We start from the raw sequence: 18,547 nt of genomic DNA on the forward strand, positions 1-18,547 counted from the left end.
GGACATCAAGCCACACCCCAGTGCCATACTTCAAGGACCGTCTGAAGTATCACCTCTTCTGAGAGGCCTTCCTTGACCTCTCAGCCAGCAGGGATCCCTCCCTTGTCTGAGTCTATAGCAAAGAGGTAGAAGGGTCCAGGGCTTTGGGCATCAAGCCTGGGTTCTAGTCCTGCCTCCATCCCTGGGTACCAGGGGGTGACCTTGGATAGCTGCCTTGACAACTCTGGGACTTCCTCTTTGGGAGAATGAGAGCTTGTACTATTGGTTCTGGAGACACCTGTAGAATCATGTCCCTAAAGCGGAAATGAGCTGCCGTGGGAAAGCAGTGAGCTCCCCGTTCTGAGAAGCATGCAAGCAGAGGCAATAGGGTCAGCATGCTGCCTTTTCAGGGTTCATCTCCTCACTCACTGGCAACCAAAAGCCCTTATGGAGATGGGCAGAATGAGTCAGTCTTAGCAAGTTTCCCTTCACTGGGCGTGGTGAAGCAGATGTGTCTTCCTGCCAGGCTCCCTGAAGCTTCCAAGCTTCCCAGATCCAGGGTACCTGCCCCACCCCATCAGGCCTGCCCAAGTCAAAGCCACGGTCAGGTCGACCACAGGGGTATAGCCTTACACCGGTCAGAATGGCCATCATTCATTAAGGAGTCTACAAGTGACAAATGCTGAGGAAGGTGTGAAGCAAAGCGAACCCTCCCACGCTGTTGGTAGAAACGTAAGCTGGTGTAGCCACTATGAAGAACAGCCTGGAGTTTCCTCAGAAAACTAAAAAATAAAACCATCATATGATCCAGCAATCCCACTCCAGGGCATATATCTGGAAAAAACCATAATTCAAGAAATTCATGCACCCCGTGTTCATGAAGCAGCATTATTCACAATAGCCAAGACATGCAAGCAACCGAAATGTCCATCAGCAGAGGACTGGATAAAGAAAATGTATATATATATACAATGGAATATTACTCAGTCATAAAAAAGAATGAAATGATGCCATTGCAGCCACATGGATGGACCTGGAGACTATCATACTAAGTGAAGTAAGTCAGAAAGAGAAAGACAAATACCATATGACCTCACTTATATGTGGAACCTAAAACATGACACAAATGAACTTATCTTTGAAACAGACTCACAAGTCAGAGAACAGACCTGTGGTTGCCACGGGGGAACGGAGCTGGGGAATGGATGGAGCGAGAGTTTGGGGCTAACAGATGCAAATGTTACATATAGGATGGGTAAATAACAAGGTCCTACTGTATAGCACGGGGAACTATATTCAACATCCTGTGATTAAAAACACAGCGGAAAAGAATATGAAAAAGAATGTATATATATGTATAACTAGATCACTTTGCTATACAGCAGAAAGCAACACAACATCGTAAATCAATTATACGTCAAATAGGAAAGCCTTTCCCAGCCCTGTGACTGCTACCCTCTGCCCGATTCCACAGCAGGAGGCTGATCCCCTTGGAATCCAGGGAGTCAACCTTCAGAATTCCAGAGCTCTGGATTCTGTTCGTGTTATACCTTCTTTAGAAAAGAATGAAAGGGTGATCTGCAGCGGACTGGGCCTGGCATCCCCCAAGAATGGAGAAGCACAGAGGACAGGAAATATCAGCCCCCTGTCCCTTGCTTTGGTACTCACATCATGCCTGGACACGGGAGCTGGGCAAACCTGGGTCGTGTCTTGGTTTTTGTCTGGGGCAGGCGATGTAGCCTGTTGGTAAAATGGGCCTGTCATTTTCATAAACAATGACGCTCAGTCTTGTCTGATTCTTTTGCAACCCCATGGACTGTAGCCCACCCCCACCAGGCTCCTCTGTCCATGGGATTTCCCAGGTAAGAATATTGGAGTGGGTTGCATGGGCAGTCGGATTCTTTATCGCTAAATCACAAGGGAAGCCCCAGTAGGTATAACCACCCCTGCAAAGGGTTTGTGAAGACTGGCCACAATGTGTAAAGTGCCTACAACTTTAATTTTGTTTGCCCACATTTTTAAGGACCTTACAGAGAAACCCCCATATGCAGGGCCCAGGGCTGGTGATCAGGAAGTATTGTAGAAGGATGAATAAAGATGATGATGATGATGTTGACAGCAATGCACGTACCATCTGCTCTATGCCAGCACTTAACAAATATCAGCTGTCTCAGTCCTTGCAATAGCTCTAGACAGACATTTCTAAACTGAGCCTCAGCAGAATTTGGCACCAGAACCTGGCCTGAGACTCAGTGCAGAAGTGCCTTTCTCAGTCCTGTATGGAGGGTGGGGCGCACAGCCCTGTCCTCATCTTAGTAAACAAAAAGACAGGCTCAGATTCCAGAGAGGGGCTTGTGCAAGTTTAGGTAAACGGCCTTGACCAGATTTATCAGCTATTAAGTGGACAGGGATGGCGTAGGATTTGAACTCAGGAATTTAGATGCAAAAGTACTTTGTAAACTTCCAAGTACCCCAGATGTGTCAGGACCATGGAATTTTCAAGCTAGAAGACTCTTGCCATTTAGAGATTTTTTTGGCCCAACTCTACATTAACAGTGGCTTCCCAGATGGCTCAGTGGTAAAGAATCCACTTGCAATGCAGGAGACACAAGAGACACGGGTTTGATCCCTGGGTGGAGAAGATCGTCTGGAGAAGGAAATGGCAGCTCACACCAGTATTCTGGTCTGGAGAATTCCATGGACTGTGTAGTCCAAGGGATTGCAAGGAGTGAGACATGACTGAGCAACTTTCACTTCACTATGTGCGCGCGCATGCATGCACACACACACACACACACTGCAATTTCATTCTCTTTACACATGCCTTGATTGTCACATTGTCAGTCACTCAAGCACAGAACAGAGTCTTTGCTTCTCTGAATTTGAAGTTGTGGTAGCATAGCCGCTTTTGAATATTTGCTAAATTGTATTGCTATTAGCAGTAGTGAGCTCCCTGTCACTGGAAGAATTCAAGTAAAGTCTGGGCAGTGTTTTTTGTGTATTTGGGCCAAGCTTCCCTAAATTCTATGAATTTAGCCCTAGGGAATACATGCGGTTGTCCCATTTAACCCCATGGCTTCCCTGCCCCTCAGCCTTTCCAGTTTGAGACATATATATTATTATTTTTTAGCTTTTTAGTTCATATTGGAGTATGGCTGATTAACAACACTGTGATAGTTTCATGAAAGGGACTCAGTCCTATATGCATGTATCTGTTCTCCCCCAAACTCCCCTCCCATCCAGGCTGCGAGCAGAGTTCCATGTGCTATACAGTAGATCCTTGTTGGGTATCCATTTTAAATATAGCAGTGTGTACAGAGACACATATATTAAATTTGTATGATATGAAGGTACTGGAATTGCCCACTGTCAGTAGATTCACAGACCCGATCTCCCTTAATTCTCCAAGAACACTATAGAAGTGTTACTCTGGGTGTGACATCCAACCTCAGGATGAAAATGAACTTCAGAGAGGTCAGTGTTTCTGTTTAGTCTCTAAGTCTTGTCCGACTCTTTTGCGACCCAGTAAACTGTAGCCAGCCAGGCTCCTCTGTTCATGGGATTTTCCAGGCAAGAATAGTGGAGTGGGTTGCCATTTCCTTCTCCAGGAGATCTTCCCAACCCAGGACTCGAACCTGCGTCTCCTACATTGGCAGGTGGATTCTTTCCCACTGAGCCACCTGGGAAGAGAGGTTACTAATCCCCCAAAAGCCACCCAGCTGTGAAGCAAGGTTTGGCCTCAGACCACCCAACCTCTGCACTTACTCCACCCTCAGCAGGCAGCCTTCTTCTAGTGGGGGGCGGGGGGACTGGCATCTCCCCACTATAACCCTGCGGGGAACTGTAGTTTGCAGCTCAGCTGGCACTAGGGGTCTGTGGGTCCTGGTCTGGGTCCCCGACACTCCCAAAGACACTGCTTGTGGGTACAGGCCACCAGGGCTCATCATTCCCAGAGCTAAAGCAGCTGGAAATTTCCAACTCTTTGAATCGGGGTGGAGGTGCATTTCTGACATGCACGAGCTCGCCTAGTCCCTGCATATGTCACAGTTCAGGAAGCAGAAGGGAGAGCCTGGGAGATGCCCTGCCTGGCCCACAGGGGGCCTGTGCCAGGGGGAGGCCCAAGCTGCTCACCTTCCGGTGCACTCTGCTCAAAGCCTGGCCAGGAGGGAGATGCGGGCCCACAGTTCTGTGCCTCTTCTCACTGCTCAGTCCCTGGACCTCTAGGAGCCTTGGTTTCCTCATTGCTGATGTGGGATTGATGATTCGTAGGCACTCAGTTGGGCTTCCCTGGTAACTCAGCAGTCCTGCAACACAGGTTCGATCCCGGGGTCCGGAGGGCATGGCAACCCACTCCAGTATTTTTGCCTGGAGAATCCCATGGACAGAGGAGCCTAGCGGGCTATAGGTCATGGGGTGGCAAAGAGTCGGACACAACTGAAGTCTCTTGGCACCCACGTGGGCACTCAGGGATTACTCTTATAAGAGTGAGACACCATGCTGTCCACTGCTCCAGCTCCTGGCTGCCTGGCCCTGATTCCTCAGGAATCCTCGGAGTTAAGACAAGAATAAAACAATCTGGTTTGCAGATGTTTAGTGGGCTAGTCACACGCTGAAGGAGGGAGGCCTGCAGATGAGAGCTTCTATGTCTTCTCTGGATACAGAGGGTTGACAGGCTCTCAAATCTGCCTCAAATCCAGAAAATTGGATTTGGGGATAATTCAGTGAAGCAAATCAAGAACCTAAAAAAATACCCTTTACGTTTTGCTTGTTATTTCTGAAAACAATCAAAAGGACAAAAAAAGGCTCCCCCCCCTTGGATTAGGGAAATAAGAAACAAGCAAAAATTTTTCAGATTAGGAGGCTGATTAAACACGTGAACAGTGATGCTCCAAAGAGTTCAGCAAAAGACAGCCAACACTCTGGAGAGGATGTCAGATGGGGAAAAAGCTGGGCACTAAACCGTATGTATAACACAGCAGGAAAAATATCTGGAAGGCTGAATACCGAATTATTACTACTAATAACCGGGCCTCTCAGGTGGCTCGGTGGTAAAGAATTCGCCTGCCAATGCAGGAGCCGCATGAGACTCGGGTTTGATCCCTGAGTTGGGAAGGTCCCCTGGAGGAGAAAATGGCAACCCACTCCAGTATTCTTGATGGGATAATCCCGTGGACAGAGGAGCCTGGCGGGCTACAATCCATGGGGTTGTAAAGAGTCAGACATGACAGAGCATGCACACATGCCTTGCTAATAATTAGTCACTATTGCCTTTGAGCAATGGAATGCTGGCTTTTCTTTGGGTTTTTTTCATTCTTTGTAGTAGCCTTCACATTTTCTGTGAAGAACATTGATTACTCTTGGAAGAAAATTATTTAAATAAGCCAAGTTTTCTCTTCTATTTGTATTTTCAAAGTAGCGAATGAATGATGGGTTAGCTTGTATAAGAGGTAATCAGCCAGCTCAAGCTCAAAGAAAAGGCTCTGCTTACACAAAAGCTGGTAAATCAATGGGCAGTCAGGTTTTCATTCAGAATGAAATGGTTCGTGAAGTTGTTTCTTCAGTGATTTCCCGTCTTACCCAACCACCAGTTCTGAGCACGAGACAGCCTGGGACTCGGGACCCTTTGCTACAGTGCTGCAATACTTGGGTCAGAACAGACTACATCTCCCCTAGCTACGAAATACAAAGAAAGTAAAAGGGACTAAAAATAACTGCGTGCATGTGCAGTTGGCACAGATTTCAGACAAGAAGATACAAAAAGAGCAAAAACACCCAACTGCCAGTTCTGAAAAGTCCAGGACAAAAATAGGGTGTCAGCAGCAAAACAGGGTACTATGCATGCCCCCCTCCCCCGCCAAAAGAGTGGGCAAAACTCCTAAGCCATCCCTGGACACATACCTGCTCTATCCTGTATAAGGAACCAGCTCACCTTGCCTCCAGGAGCAAGCAAGGGAAACTGGCATCTGTTCTAGCTCTCTCCTGCTATCTCATGGACCCCTATAAAGCCTTGCCTGAATTTCTTGTCTAGTCAATTCCTATTGACTGGGGAGGGCCAGGAACCCTGGCCGGTATCAAGCAGGTGGAATCATGGGCTTCTAAGAACCCAGGAAAGAGCACCTGGATGGGGAGTGATTGAGGGAAACTCTGGGGGAGGTGGGATTCTCTTGCTCCACCAAAAGCCACTTACTGTCACAGGATTCAGGCTGATTCTTTGCATTTGGGGTCCCAAGGAACCAAAAACATCCTTCCCCAGCCTCTGTTCTTTCTGACCCATGTCTCTGTCGCCTGGGGTTCATCTTTAAGTGACTTTTTTACGACGGCAGCAAGGATGGCGTGTTCCCTGAGCCCTCTCTCATTCGGTGTGGCTCTCTGCTGCCTTCCCTGGAGGAAGAACGTTCACTGTCCCAGCCCGCTTCTCTCCTGAGTCTGGAGATGCTCCTCTGTTGGGTCGGATGTGTTTGCTGCCGTGGGAAACCCTTCCTTTGTGTGTTGCCCACTGCTTTCCCCCTTTCCCCACCTCTGGGTTATCTGGTCACCTGTCCTCACCCCCAACTCAGAGCATCCGCAGGCCAGCTCCGGCCTTCGTGCAGCAAACGAAAGAGGCTGAGAGGTAGCATCCATCTGGGGGCATCTGGATCCTAGCTCTGACACTTACCAAGAAGTGTGACTGAGCCAGCGGCCCCCGCTCTGGGCCTGGGTCCCCCCATTTGTATGACTGGGGACATCATGTCCTGCCTGCAGGGGGTGGTGAGGACCCAGTGGGATCAGTCCTGGATCTCATTAACGCTTGGCTCCCTTCCCGGCCTTGGAGTAACTGCTGCCCCCGCAGTCCCCCAGACCTGGGAGTGGTTTGTGCGGTGACTCTCCTAGGGGCCCACGTCCACCCCCTCAGTCCCAGCCACCACAATCCACGCATTCTCAAAAAAAATTCCCCAGGCCACTTGCAAGGAAAGTCCCCACGACTGCGATTTATTTTCACGGTAAACACACACGTCCACCACTGGGGACACGCAAGGTGGCCCAATCAGGGCACTCAGCACCCAGCTGGGGTTTGGAGATGATGCGCTAGAGTGGGGAGCACCCGGACCAGGGCCCAGGCTTCCCCCAGAGTGTCCAGCCCCTGCCCCTCTTTCCCCGTCTTCTCTCCCTGCCTCTCCCCCACCCCCCACCAGTGGCATGGCTGGTCTCCTCGCTGGCTTGCCGGAATGCACCTCATGATTCCCGCCCTGACATCTTAGCCCGCCCAGGGAAACACGGTGTCCTTGAGGGGGAGGCAGACCAGGCCCCAAGCACAAGGGTGGTGCCCTCAGGCCAGCAAGCCCCAGAGCATCTCTGTCCCCTCAGAGAGTGTTTCCTCCACCCCTGCACGGGGCAGCTTTGCCAGAGGTATGGCGGCCATGGCGCCTGGGTCAGGGGGCGCTCCCCCGATCTGGGCTCCAGCCTGGTCTAGCCCACCACCTGTCCTTCCCCATTCAGATGTGCCCTTCACGTTACAGGGCTGGACCCTCCTGGGAGAGAACTTGACCTCTGCCCACAGTGACAGGGTCCAGCCTGCAGCAACTAGGAGGGCGCTTCAGGCTCCCTTGCACGCTGCAGCCTGACGCTCTGCTAGGCGCTGAAATGGGAGCTGGAGATAGACAGATGGCTAAGGCGAGGCCCTGGCCTTTGTGGGGGCGCAGAGGAGAGACTTAGCCCTCTGAGGGGGGTGTAGAAGACTTCCCGGAAGGAAGGACCCCTTCATCTTAAAGGCTGAGTAGGAATAAGCCAGATGAAGAAGCTCAAAGAAGGTGTGGAAAAGCATTGTAGGCACGGGAACAGCATGAACGAAAGCTCAGAGGACTGGAGAGGTGATGTGCATAGGATCCTGGTAGCTCAGATTTTCCTCGGTTTCACACCATTTTTGTCCTCTCTCTGCTGGGAGGGGTCAAGCCCTCCAATAAGGTTTCAGCTCCATAGTTGGGTGTTCTTGCTTTAAGCCTGGGAAGTGCCCCATCTCTAAGTCTCTTGGCAGCTTTATCACAGGCCCGTTTCATAGCTCAACACTTGGAGGCTGGTGTGGGGAGGAGCCTGCCTTAGCTTTCCCTTACATGGGATTTTCTTTTCAGTGAGCCTGTGGGGAGTGGATGTGGCAGGGGGAGCACAGGCCCTTGTAAATCTGCTCTGAGAGTTCTTTCATCACATTATAAATAGCTCAGTTCTACCCTGGTGGCCTTCACTAGGCCTGTACTTCCCAAGATAAGATGGAAAGCAGACCCTTGAATTCAAATGCCCACAGGGGCCTGTTAAGGTGGGGGTACTGGAGGTACCAGATGCTCATGCTGGGTGAGCAGTGGGCACCTGGAGGGTCAAGGTCTTACCTAAAGAGCTGAGTGTGGCCAGGTGGGGGATTCAAGTTCAGCCTTGCTCAGAGACATCTGCATTTCTAGAGAAGTTGGCAATCTAAGTTTTTTTATGTGACACATCTCAGTTTTGGACTCCCCTTGTGGTTCAGCTGGTAAAGAATCTGCCTGCAACTGTTTATAATAGCCAGGACATGGAAGCAACCTAGATGCCCATCAGCAGAAGAATGGATAAGGAAGCTGTGGTACATATACACCATGGAATATTACTCAGCCATTAAAAAGAATTTATTTGAATCAGTTCTAATGAGATGGATGAAACTGGAGCCCATTATACAGAGTGAAGTAAACCAGAATGATAAAGAACATTACAGCATACTAACACATATATATGGAATTTAGAAAGATGGTAACGATAACCCTATATGAAAAACAGAAAAAGAGACACAGATGTACAGAACAGACTTTTGGACTCTGTGGGAGAAGGCGAGGGTGGGATGTTTCAAAAAAACAGCATGTATATTATCTATAGTGAAACAGATCACCAGCCCAGGTGGGATGCATGAGACAAGTGCTCGGGCCTGGTGCACTGGGAAGACCCAGAGGAATTGGGTGGAGAGGGAGGTGGGAGGGGGGATCAGGATGAGGAATACATGTAACTCCATGGCTGATTCATGTCAATGTATGACAAAACCCAGTGAAGTGTTGTGAAGTAATTAGCCTCCAACTAATAAAAATAAATGGAAAAAAAAAAAAAAGAATCTGCCTGCAATGCAGGAGACATGGGTTCAATCTCTGGGTTGGGAAGATCCCCTGGAGAAGGGAAAGGCTACCCATTCCGATATTCTGGCCTGGAGAATTCCACGGACTGTATAGTCCACGGAATCACAAAGAGTTGGACACGACTGAGCAACTTTCACATTTACACATCCCAATTTTAAAATACTGACTCTTTTAAAAAGGATAAGTGGCTAAATACTTAGCATATCTGTGAGGCTGTTGTTCCGTGGGATCTGATGAGACTTACACATAAAATGCTGAAGCAGGCCCTGGGCCACGGCACTGGGCAGGGCCTTTAGCTGCGCTCTCCCGCCTTCAGGGACATGGGACCCCCACCCTCCCACCCCCACCTCCAGCACTCCCTCCCCTCCCCACCAGGGAGCAGGAGGCCAGGATGGAAAGAAGGCCTTCATGGGGCTGACAGAAACCTCCAACCGAGCAGAACCTCCTTCCCACGGCCTGAGAAGGCCGGGATGCTGAGCCCCAGCCCTGCTGCAGGCGGCTCTTGACCATCAGTGAAGTGACCACTCATCATTCCCTCAACTTAGAATTCTCCACGTGGCCCGAATCACTTCCTGTATTTTCTTCTCCTCCCCTATTTTCATAGAGGCAAGTTTTCGTTTTCCCTTAGATGAGATACTGTTTTTAATATTTTTTCCTTTTCTAATTAATCATCTTGTTTTGTCACTTTTTTCTCCTATTTCTTTTCTTTCGTCTACTTTTCTTGGGTCTGTCTAACTTCTTGAACTGAACATTTTATTCATTGAGTTGCCATCTTTACTGTTTATGCATAAAAGTAATGTGATAATCTTTATAATAATAATTATTTTAACATGAATTTTCCTATGAGTATGACTTTGGCTGCATCCCATAAATTTGGTTAACCATGTTCTTATAACTGATCACTTCTCAAAGATCTATAACTTCACTTCTGATGCTCTCTGATAGAAGAGTTCTGAGGAGGAGTGTTTTGTTAAATTGACAGTGATTTGTTGTGCTTAGTTTCTATATTTGATATTTATTTCCATAGTATTGTCAAGTAATGCAGCCTGTAAGAGAGCTATATTAAACTTTTCTTTAGGACCTAGAACATGGTCAATTTCAATCAATATTCCTTAGAATATATTGACTCTGCTGAGTACAAAGTAAGATAATTATCATTAACTTATCATAATTTATAATAATGTATTACAAATATAATATATAATTATATATATACTCTTCAGTTCTTCTAATGGTTATCTTTAAATTTTTAACAAATATATTAAATCTTGTATTCACCTGTTAGCATTAATAGTAGAAAAGTAACTCTTCTTCCAGCTAAAATAAAATCCTTAGTGTAAATCAGCCATGGTGGTGGCAGCGGTGATTTAGTCACTCAATCATGTCCAACTCTTTGCAACCTCACAGACTGTAGCCCGCCAGGCTCCTCTGTCCATGGGATTTCCCCGGCAAGAATACTGGAGTGGGTTGCCATTTCCTTCTCCAAAATCAACAATACTTCAGTTTAAAAATTCTTTAGCACACTTGTCCTTCTCCCTTCCTTTTCTTTCCCCATTTTCAGATGTAGCTGACTTCATAAGAATTTTTTGTTCCAGATTATTTCCTAATTTTTATATTTGTTTTAAACATGTAGTTGCCCAAAGAGTTACAGAGCTTCACAATCACATTACCACCAATTGGCCATACCTTAGAAATGAGCTGGTTTAACTGATCAACTACTTTTCCCCTGTAACACATCTTTCCTTTTCTTGAATTATTTGATGGGATTAATTTCATCAAATTTGGCTGGGAGATGCAATTGCAGAGGCTCTGGAAAGACCCAGAAAGCCTCCGTCTGCAGTCAGGGTGTCAGCCCTGGCATGCAGGTATTCCCAGTGGGTGCCATGCTCTGGGCTGCATTCAGTCTTTTCTCAGGAGCGGCTTCCAGTTGGGTGGGGGAGGCAGAACACTGCATGGTGTTTCCAAAGCCCCAAATCCCAGTGCAGGGGAGCTAGGCTGGGAGCTGTCTGGGGCCCCGAGTTCTCAGGGACAGTGTGTCTGTCGGTTCCTGAGATGAGATGGGAGGGACAGTGATGGAACCCCAGTTAGAGGGTTTGGGGACCCCGAATCTCAGCCATGGGGATTAAGAGGATGGGTCTGGGGTTGGTGGCTTTGGGGGTTGGTGGCTTTGGGGGCTGGGGCAGGGACAAGGCCTAAGTTCCCCTCGAGTTTGCTTCCCCAGGAAGCCCTTTGCTAGGGCAGTGTGGTCCATGGCTGGTCTTTCCCGGTCAGGCCACACTCACCCTGGAGTGTGGTCGGTCGCCTGGGAACTCTCAGGCTGCCGTGACTCCACTGCAGGGCAGACAACACCCGGCGGTCCTGTCCCCAGAGGCGGTCCCTCTGCTAGGTGGGCACCTGCAGTGAGCCTGTCCCGCAATCCCACTTGCACTGCATCAACACCCTCTGAGCTAAACCTCCTTGGTCCTCAGAAGGAAGAGTGACTATCCCCATTGTGCAGATGAGAAAACTGAGGTTCAGAGAGCTTCTGCAGCAGGAAGCAGTCAGAATTTGAACCCAGAGCCCATGCTTGTTCCACCCTGCTTTGTGCAGTGATGATTTTATTTTTCCCTAGAGGGGGTTCACATTTTTCTAGTGTCCAGAACCCTAGAGATCCCAGAGTCAAAGGAACACCTTATTCCTTGGGTTTGTTCTGGAAAGTGTGTTTTGATTAAGGAGCTGTAGATGTTTCACTCAGGGAGGACCCATAGGATGAGAATTATACAGTCCAAATCCAAGAGATAGAAAGTGGGCCAGTGGTCAGTGGAAGCGGGATTTAGCTTCAGTCTAAGTGAGGAAGGACTTTTTAACACTATAATCCTCCCAAGATGAAGCAGGCAGACTTAAAAAGTAGTGAGCTTCCCGTTCCTGGAAGCATGTGCACTAGGAAGCTTACTCGGAGTTCCGGGGACTCCTGGGCTGGGTGGGCATGGGTGGGTGATGCACTGAGTCTTGGGTTCAAGTCTTAGGAAGTTCTGCTCATTAGACTCGTGGCCCTGGGATACCCTAAGTGCCTTCCGAATCTTCAAAACACAGTCCTGCTGTGTGTGTTTAAAAAAATTTAAATAGACTTTATTTTTAGAGCAGTTTTAAGTTCACAGAAAAATTGAGCAGAAAGGACAGAGTTTCCAAATATTGTACCTCCTGCTGCACATGTGCACAAATTAACATCCTGCACCCGGAGTGCTGCGTCCTTACAATCAACAAACATACACTGACACATGGTGTCACCCAGTCTATGGTTTACTTCTGTCTTGGCGTTGTACATTCTATGGATTTGGACACATGTATAAATATGTGTCGGAGAAGGCAATGGCACTTGCCACTTGCATTTGCCAGTACTCTTGCCTGGAAAATCCCATGGACGGAGGAGCCTGGTGGGCTGCGGTCCATAGGGTCGCTAAGATTCGGACACGACTGAACGACTTCACGTTCACTTTTCACTTTCATGCATTGGAGAAGGAAATGGCAACCCACTCCAGTGTTCTTGCCTGGAGAATCCCAGGGACGGGGGAGCCTGGTGGGCTGCTGTCTACGGGGTCGCACAGAGTTTGACACGCCTGAAGCGACTTAGCAGCAGCAGCAGCATCATGACATGTGTCCACCATCATAGTGCACTGCGTGCTCTGCGGCATACAAGGTATTAATGCCTTGTGTGGGTTCAGCCTTGTACTGAACCCACGCACTCCGCAACGGCAGTGTGGAGTTTTAACCCCTGAACTGCCAGGGAAGACCCAAACCACCATAATTTCATGCAGAGTAGTTTCGCTGCCGTAAAAATCCTCTGTGCTCTGTGTGTTCATCCCTCCCTGCCCCCAACTCTGGCAAACACTGATCTTTTCACTGTTTTGCCTTTTCCAGAATGTTATGTAATAGGAATCCTGCAGTATGTAGCTTTTTCATATTGGCTTCTTTAAGTTAGTAACATGCTGTATATTTGCAGTGCTTGCCAAGTGATCAGTATTCACTTATTCATTTATCCATCCATCCGTTCATCCATGCATCCACTATTTAGTCATTCAGCAAATACTGACTGGCATCCGCTTTATACTAGGCACGGTTTAAGAGCGGGCAAGGCGGCAGTGAACGGGACAGACATGGTCCCTGCTTTTATTTTGAAAACCAGAATCCCCTGCTGGGTCTGCAGGCCCCTCTCCCATGTCCCGGGTGCACCCTCTCTGACCCTGAGGTGGCACAGGTCAGAAGGACAGCCCTTAGTCTTACCCTTGGACCCCCTCTGAACTTTTTATCCAGACAGAATCACTGTGTTAGCAGAAACCACGTGGCACGGATGTTTCCCCTGCTTGATGCCATGGGACAGCATCTCCCCATTTCTGTCTAATCCGAAGTCCTTATATCTCACCATCAGTCAATCATCCGACTGCTCACCAGTGATAGACTTGAGTCACCAAGAGGTTGAGGACTTCCCAGACCCTAAGCGAAGGGCTCTGCTGGGTTACATCCTGACTCGGAGGCTCAGTTTCCTCATCTGCTCCATGAGGATCCCAGAGCCCACGATTGCAGGGGTTTTGTGAGCTCAGGGCAGAGCAGGGATGAGACCCTGTGATCCTGCCGGTGGGGTGAGCACGGAGCCTGCATTTGCAATGTTTTCAAAACCCCTTCTCCTGACTCCAACCCCTGTTTGGCTCCTGTTCGGAGCAGGAGAAAAACAATAAACGCGCCCTGCTAGCTTTCGGGTCTCCTGTTGTGGAATATCCCCACCACTCCCACTACTGCCGGGGCCCAGAAGGACACAGAACACAGAAGGACTCCAGCAACCTGCGGGTTGCTCCCTCTAGCCCTAGCCCGCCAAGCCCTTCTCTTGCTGAGAGGAGGAATATGGGACACGGTTGGTCCTGAGCCTTCCATCCCCGCAACGGCTCACACCTGGGCTGAAGCACCCACTTCCTGCGGTCGGCAGGAGATGCAGGGAGCCTGACTCAGGGAGGCACATTCTAACCTGCCCCGGAGAGAGCAACGCCCACCTCCCACCCTGACCCAGGTTGGTAAAACTACATGCCCTCGGCAGTTCTGATAACAGCTACGATTTATCGAGCACCTACTGCATATGCAACACTTCACTTCATCAGCCTATTTCTCTCTTTGCCACCACCCTGCCAGGCCAGCTTTCTGGGTCAGGAAACAAGAAAAAAAATGGATGCAAACATGTTACCCAGGGGATGAGAGCAGAACTTGGTGCCAGCTAGGTCTGGATGCAGAGCTGATGCTCTGGACCAAGGTACTGTTTTATCCCTCCATCCTAGCCACCCAGAACGAGACAGGAGGGATGAGAAGCTTATCTGAATCATCATCGCAGCCACTTCAAATGTGAATCAGCTAAAGTTTACAACCCCTTCCGTCTGTGCTCTGAATAACTCCAGCCATCCCGGGAAGTAGGTGAGCAGGGTACTTTACAGATGAGAAACTGAAGCTCAGAGAGGTTAAGTAACTTGTCCAGGGTCACACAGGGCCAACAAGTGGCAGGGCTATGAGTGCAAAGCCAGATTCTGGAGTCTATTCGCCACACCTTTCTCACTGCAGCTCGTTCGCTTCTCCTTGCTTTAGTGCAGGAATCCACCCGGAGCCTATAAAATCAGATCACTAAATCGCTCACACAAACACACATCTGCCTGCCTATCTCCTCAGTTCAGAAAGAAGACACACCTAGAACAAAACAAGAAAATTTCTCTTGCTGGGAACCCTTCCTGTTACTTGTAGGGAAGGAAGAGAACTTTTCCAAGCTCCCTAGGAGCTGAACAAAACTTCTCTCCCAGCCTAAGGATCAGCCCCTGGGTGTGTCACCCATCTGCCCGCCCTCCCTCTGTGCTGGGTCTGCCCGTCCAGCCCCTGCCCAGCACCCACCTTGTCCGGAGCATAATCGAGGGCACCTCCGCGGCTCCCTGGTCCAGCAAGGCTGCCTGAGGTTCCCTGTCCTCCGAGGAGCCTCCGGAGCAGAGCTGGAGTGGCAGCGGGAACAGCTCATCTTTCAAGGGCTGGGTCGTGATGTCATCGCCCTTCTAGGCACTTCCTCCCTCCACCTCCAGGCTAGCTCAGCTCTCCAGCTTCTGCCCAGCACCCTCCCTAGCCGGGCTGGCTACTGTTTCTAGAACCTAGACCTGCAGAGGCCAGGCAGGGTGGCTGTAGCTGCCCAGGGCTCCTCCTGGCTTCTGAGCCGGGGGAGCTGGGCCAGCCGCATGGAACACCTCCAAGTCAGTCCGCGGAGAGCTCTATTGTGTAGACAGGCTGGCCTTGAGAGGCTCCGGTTGGCAGACACGTTCTGGGCTCCAAGTCAGCCCGGGGTTTTCAGCCCCACTTCCCTGGCGAAAAGCCCCGGGCAAGTGACTTAACCTCTCTGAACTCTGAAGTGGAGGGGATGGTGACAACACTCAGAAGGGGTGTGGTGAGGATTAGGAACAGTCCTGACAAGTATATGGCTTTTACTGTGGCAGGCGCTTTGTAAAGACATAAATGCATTCACTCAGTTAATCCTCCTAGGAACCCGGGCAGTGTGGCTCCAAAGTCTGTTCTTAACCACTTTCCCATTCTTTCTCTCAATTAAAAGAAACTATGTATGTGAAATTCAGATACCTAACAGGTGACCCCTAAAATAATAGCTTTCTTCTTTCTGGAGTTGAGGTAGGTAGCTGACGCACTCCACAAGGGAACACATTTTTCTAAACAGCATGCTTATAGCAATAAATCATGACTTGTTTTCCCTAGGTGGTTGTTTTGTGTCTGAGTTTAGGTATAAACAGTGGGCATTTGCACAGAAAGTAGAAGCAGAGTTTGACCAGGGAGGCAGGGGAGTTCTGATTTTTTTTTTTTTTAATGCCATGTATGGCATGCAGGTGGAGAAGGCAGTGGCAACCCACTCCAGTGTTCTTGCCTGGAGAATCCCAGGAACAGGGGAGCCTTGTGGGCTGCCGTCTATGCGGTCGCACAGAGTCAGACACGACTGAAGCGACTTAGCAGCAGCAGCATGGGATGCAGGAGATGTGGGTTCGATCCCTGAGTCGGGAAGATCCCCTAGAGAAGGGGATGGCTACCCATCTTAATTCTCTTGTCTGGAGAATCCCATGCACAGAGGAGACTGGTGGCTACAGTCCGTGGGGTCACAAGGAGTTGGATACGACTGAGCAGCTAACACACACACACATATACACACACACACACCCCCCACATGCTCCCAAAGGAATGACGGCAGTAGACACTCAGAAACATCTTCAGAGATAGAACACCTTTCCTGGTCCTGTTTTCCGGTGACACTTAAGGTTTTTTGTGCTCCTGAGACCCAGCCATTTTGGGGGGGGTGTCTGACCATGGTGTCCTCTCATTTTAGCATTGTTTGACTTTCTTGGCTTTGCCCTGGAGACTTATTGACAATCCACAGCACTTAACACTCCCGAAGCTTAGAAGCTGGAAAGTGCATGGGCCTTCAAATGTTTTTGAAAAAAATTCTCAAAGCCTTTCTTTTAAGACAGAGAAGATAACATGGGCCTGGTGGAGCTGGAGATAGACAGACAGAGGGTCAAAATCTCACTTTCTGTCTCCCCTCCGCTAGTAACTTCTCTCTACCAACTCTTCAGACCAGCTGTGGAGTCCGACTTGATCATCAGAGAGCCACCTGATGTGAAGAGCGACCCATTGGAAAAGACCCTGATGCTGGAAAAGACTGAAGGCAGGAGGAGAAGGGACCGACAGAGGATGAGATGGTTGGATGGAATTATCGACTCAAGGGGCATGAGGTTGAGCAAACTCCAGGAGTTGGTGGAGGACAGGGGAGCCTGGCATGCTGCAGTCCTTGGGGTCGCAAGGAGTTGGACACGACTGAGCGACTGAACAACTACAATCATCAGATCATTGGGGAAATGAAGTTCTGGAAAGGTTTATGGGGAGATCTGGGATTTAGACCTAGCTTGGCTGTAAACTGGTCACATAAACTTGATTGCGGTCCCTTCCCCAACATGGTGTCTCAGTGACTCCTCGGCACAGTGACTGGTTCTGCCCTGCTGGAACTCCTTAATCTGAGGCTTCCAACCTTCCAGGTGGGGGCAGGGCTCTGTGGACAGAGCCGCCCAGGGTCTACCCGCCCTCTAACATGGCATACAGAACAGTGCTTTTTCTGGGACAGAAGATCTATAGTTTTCATCAAATCATTGAAATGATCTTCGATGATCCAAAGCATCTTGAGACCGCTGGATGTCAGAAAGACAGAGACCTGGTGAGGTCCCTTCCAGCTCACATATTCTAGGGTTCTACATCTATGGATTGGAAAATCCTCAAAGGCCTGAATCCAGTGCCGATGCTTCTATAAATACCGTTGACTGAGAGAGCCCCAGCAGGCATCCATCCATCTGTAGAAATCTCCATCCACCACTGTAATATAGTTTATTGGTAGGGGAAAGGGGATGCTATCTTGACTCAGTTTTGAAGTCCTGGCTGGGAGCTGGTCAGTTCTTCTTGAACAGCTAGGATCACATTCCCATCACTTGTTTTTTCAGGCTCTCACTCTTCAGGCCACACTGGGGCCAGGTGCCAAACACCTATGGACAACCCCATACCCCGGAATTTGCAAAATTATTCAGATTAACCAATCCACAGGGAGCCTGAGAAAGCTGCCTAACCCATCCTGCTTGCTGTACATAAGCTCTCTCACAGTTCCAGCTTGCTGTTTCCATGTCCCTGGTACAACCCCTGTGTGGCCCTGCCTGGAAGCCTTCTCTCCTTTGGATCTGTAAGTAACAAAATCTGTTGCTTTTCATCTATCTGAGTGTCATTGTATGGTCTCTCCCTAGCAAAAGAATCCTTAAATCTTGTAAAATAATCGCCCCTCTTCCATTCATCCACACTTGTATCTACCCATTCACCTGTCCTCCCATCCATCCACCCACCCTCCCAACCATCCACTCATTTATCAGACATCCCAGAGGCAGAAGTGAATGAATCCATACTCCCATGCCTGGGAGGAGGCTGAAACCAAGCAGGACTCTGTGGGGCTCTTGGGCACAAAAGCCTTTCTGTGTCCCCTTCCCTGAGTTCCAAAGGGTAGGTTCAAACATGCTAATCAGGGAATGAAGAGACAAGGGAAGAGCAGTCAAGAAACAATAGTGCAGCCTTGGGGCAGGGTCCTGGTTCCCCTTCAAGGAATACACATAATATATCTTTGAGCCTTCTAAGCAGAACAAAAATCCCCACCAAATGGAAGATGTTAACCACTTGATGAAGCCCTCTTCATTCCAGAGATGGTCACAGCTCATCCTTCATCACCAGATGATCTCTGGATTGAAGAAATGCAGGCCCTGCATGCACCCTCATCCTTGTCAGCAACCCAGCCCCTTGACTATAAAACTCCTCACAAGCCCCCAGGGGTTGGAGACACATAGTTTTGAGGGTATTAGCCTGCTGTGGCC

General features: G+C 49.2%; 1 protein-coding gene across 2 annotated transcripts in view; it reads right to left on the reverse strand.

Annotated features, from left to right (window-relative positions):
• BDKRB2 (bradykinin receptor B2) overlaps nucleotides 1–15,424 on the reverse strand; it is a 30,604-nt gene extending 15,180 nt beyond the window's left edge. For both annotated transcript variants that reach the window (XM_070477876.1, XM_020899133.2), the window contains exon 1: nucleotides 15,000–15,424. In XM_070477876.1, the coding sequence (XP_070333977.1) occupies nucleotides 15,000–15,013 (14 nt within the window). In that variant the 5' untranslated portion in view covers nucleotides 15,014–15,424. The remainder of the gene's footprint in view (nucleotides 1–14,999) is intronic.
• Nucleotides 15,425–18,547: the final 3,123 nt, after the last annotated feature.

This window comes from Odocoileus virginianus, chromosome 16, assembly GCF_023699985.2.
Source record: "Odocoileus virginianus isolate 20LAN1187 ecotype Illinois chromosome 16, Ovbor_1.2, whole genome shotgun sequence".
In the NCBI taxonomy this organism is placed as follows: domain Eukaryota; kingdom Metazoa; phylum Chordata; class Mammalia; order Artiodactyla; family Cervidae; genus Odocoileus; species Odocoileus virginianus.